This window comes from Priapulus caudatus, unplaced genomic scaffold, assembly GCF_000485595.1.
Source record: "Priapulus caudatus unplaced genomic scaffold, Priapulus_caudatus-5.0.1 Scaffold1570, whole genome shotgun sequence".
In the NCBI taxonomy this organism is placed as follows: Eukaryota; Metazoa; Priapulida; class Priapulimorpha; order Priapulimorphida; family Priapulidae; genus Priapulus; species Priapulus caudatus.
Genome location: NW_014578631.1, coordinates 45,067 through 46,906, shown reverse-complemented (window position 1 = coordinate 46,906; position 1,840 = coordinate 45,067). Strand labels below are relative to the sequence as shown.

Genomic DNA, 1,840 nt, shown 5'->3' with positions numbered 1-1,840 from the left:
GGTTTTCCGCACACATGTGGGTGCAGCGGCAGCAGCAGCAGCAGCAGCAGCAGCGGCTTCCGTGTAAGCGCTGCGTATACGTGGCTTATATCTTGCTGTATTTCGTGTGTGCGCGCTGAAACCTCGACTCAAGTGACGCATTAGCGCAGCGATCAGCGAGTGAGATACATTTGCGATGTGCTAATGTGCGATACATCCATCTAAGACGTTCTCGACTTGAATGAGTGACGTACGCGTATACATACGTCAGAATACGTGCGTATATTGTAGACTCGGTCGCCCGCAGCTGTAGCAGGGGACCCAATAAAGAGCAGAAGCTAAACAAGCATACGTCAGCTTCAGTTGAGACGTGCCCTCAGCATCCAGCAGCGAACGTCGTGAGAACAGACGAACACGGGCGGCACTGTACATCGTCTCTCCGTCGGCGTGCGCGTTCAGCGGTAAATTAAACTACCGTAGTGAGTGACGGCGTGCGGATCACTAGCCTCGACGCACGCACTGCACGGAATGCACGCGCGCCTGACAGCGGACAGGCTGTCTCTAAGCTGAAGCGCCGTTTTAACAGACATGCCCGCGTTGTTGTTGTCGTCGTGCTTCTAATCGATATCGTCAACGCCAGCGCGAACAACGAAAGTCCTGTAAGGCAAGAGGGTCTCTCACAGATCGCGAACTTAACGTACTGCGTTCCCGCCGACAGCTCAGCATATAGACGCCGACATTTGGTCGGTCACTGCGAAACGGGACACGCCCCCCACAACGGGAGTTGACGGTAATCGAAATATGGCATCAGCAGCAGCAGCAGCAGCTTCGAGAGACAGCCGCGAACAGTGAGTGACAATGGTCGACCCTATATTCGATTACCAGTTTCGCCTCATCCTGCTCGGCGACAGCACGGTCGGCAAATCGTCGCTGCTGAAATACTTTTGCGAGGGAAAGTTCTCCGAGCATCTCGACCCGACGGTGGGGGTCGACTTCTACACGAGATTGGCCGAGGTGCGGGCAGGTGTACGCGTGAAGCTGCAGCTGTGGGATACGGCTGGACAGGAGAGATTCAGGTGATTGTGTTATCCCTCGTAGGTGCCTAGATGGCGCATAAGGCAATGAACAAGAGATCTCCAACGTCGTCGGTCCGCTGCTACTGGCCTCAGCGTGTCCCATAACGCAAGTCACACATCCGCATCTCCTTCTCCATGTCTCCTTAGGTCTTCCCCTTCTTCTTCTCCCGTCTGGCGTCCATGTAAGTTCCGTTTTCGCTATGACACCTTTCATCCGGGCGACATGACCGAGCCAAGTCGAATTCAGGTGATAAGCCGCATGCTACGTACGCCTGATGGCTACATTTTTATTAGTAGCGTGGTCGTCTAGTGCGCGTGCCGTAAGGCTAATTGCGTCTAGGGGTCAGCCACGCATCGTATACACAGGCTAAACATATAGAACACGCCCGCATTATATTCTACAACATGCGCAACACTATATAACGTTGCGGTGTCTGCAGTCGACAAAGGCTATCATTGAAATTGTTACTAACTAATAATATTAGGTAATTATAAATCGACCCGTTCCCGAATATAACGGTACAGCAACTGGTTTGTATATCTGATCGTATTGTTCTCTCTGTCTCCCTCTCCCCACCTCTTTCATCTCTTCTCTCTCTCTCGATCCCTCTCTCTCTACTAATTTCCCTTCTTTTACTCCCTTCTTTCCCATCCCACTTTTGCAAATGACCTAGCCTCCCTCTCTCTCTCTCTCTCTCTCTCTCTCTCTCTCTCTCTTTCGCTCCCGTTCTGTCTCTCCCCTCTTTCTCTCTCTCTCTCTCTCTCTCTCTCTCTCTCTCTCTCTC

The 1,840-nt window shown here is 52.3% G+C and overlaps 1 protein-coding gene across 1 annotated transcript in view; it reads left to right on the top strand.

The window, feature by feature from the left end:
* Positions 1–1,840, top strand: part of LOC106817030 (ras-related protein Rab-39B-like) — a 5,139-nt gene continuing 3,299 nt past the window's right edge. Inside the window, exon 1 of the mRNA XM_014821682.1 lies at positions 1–1,055. Within this exon, the coding sequence (XP_014677168.1) occupies positions 838–1,055 (218 nt within the window). The 5' untranslated portion in view covers positions 1–837. The remainder of the gene's footprint in view (positions 1,056–1,840) is intronic.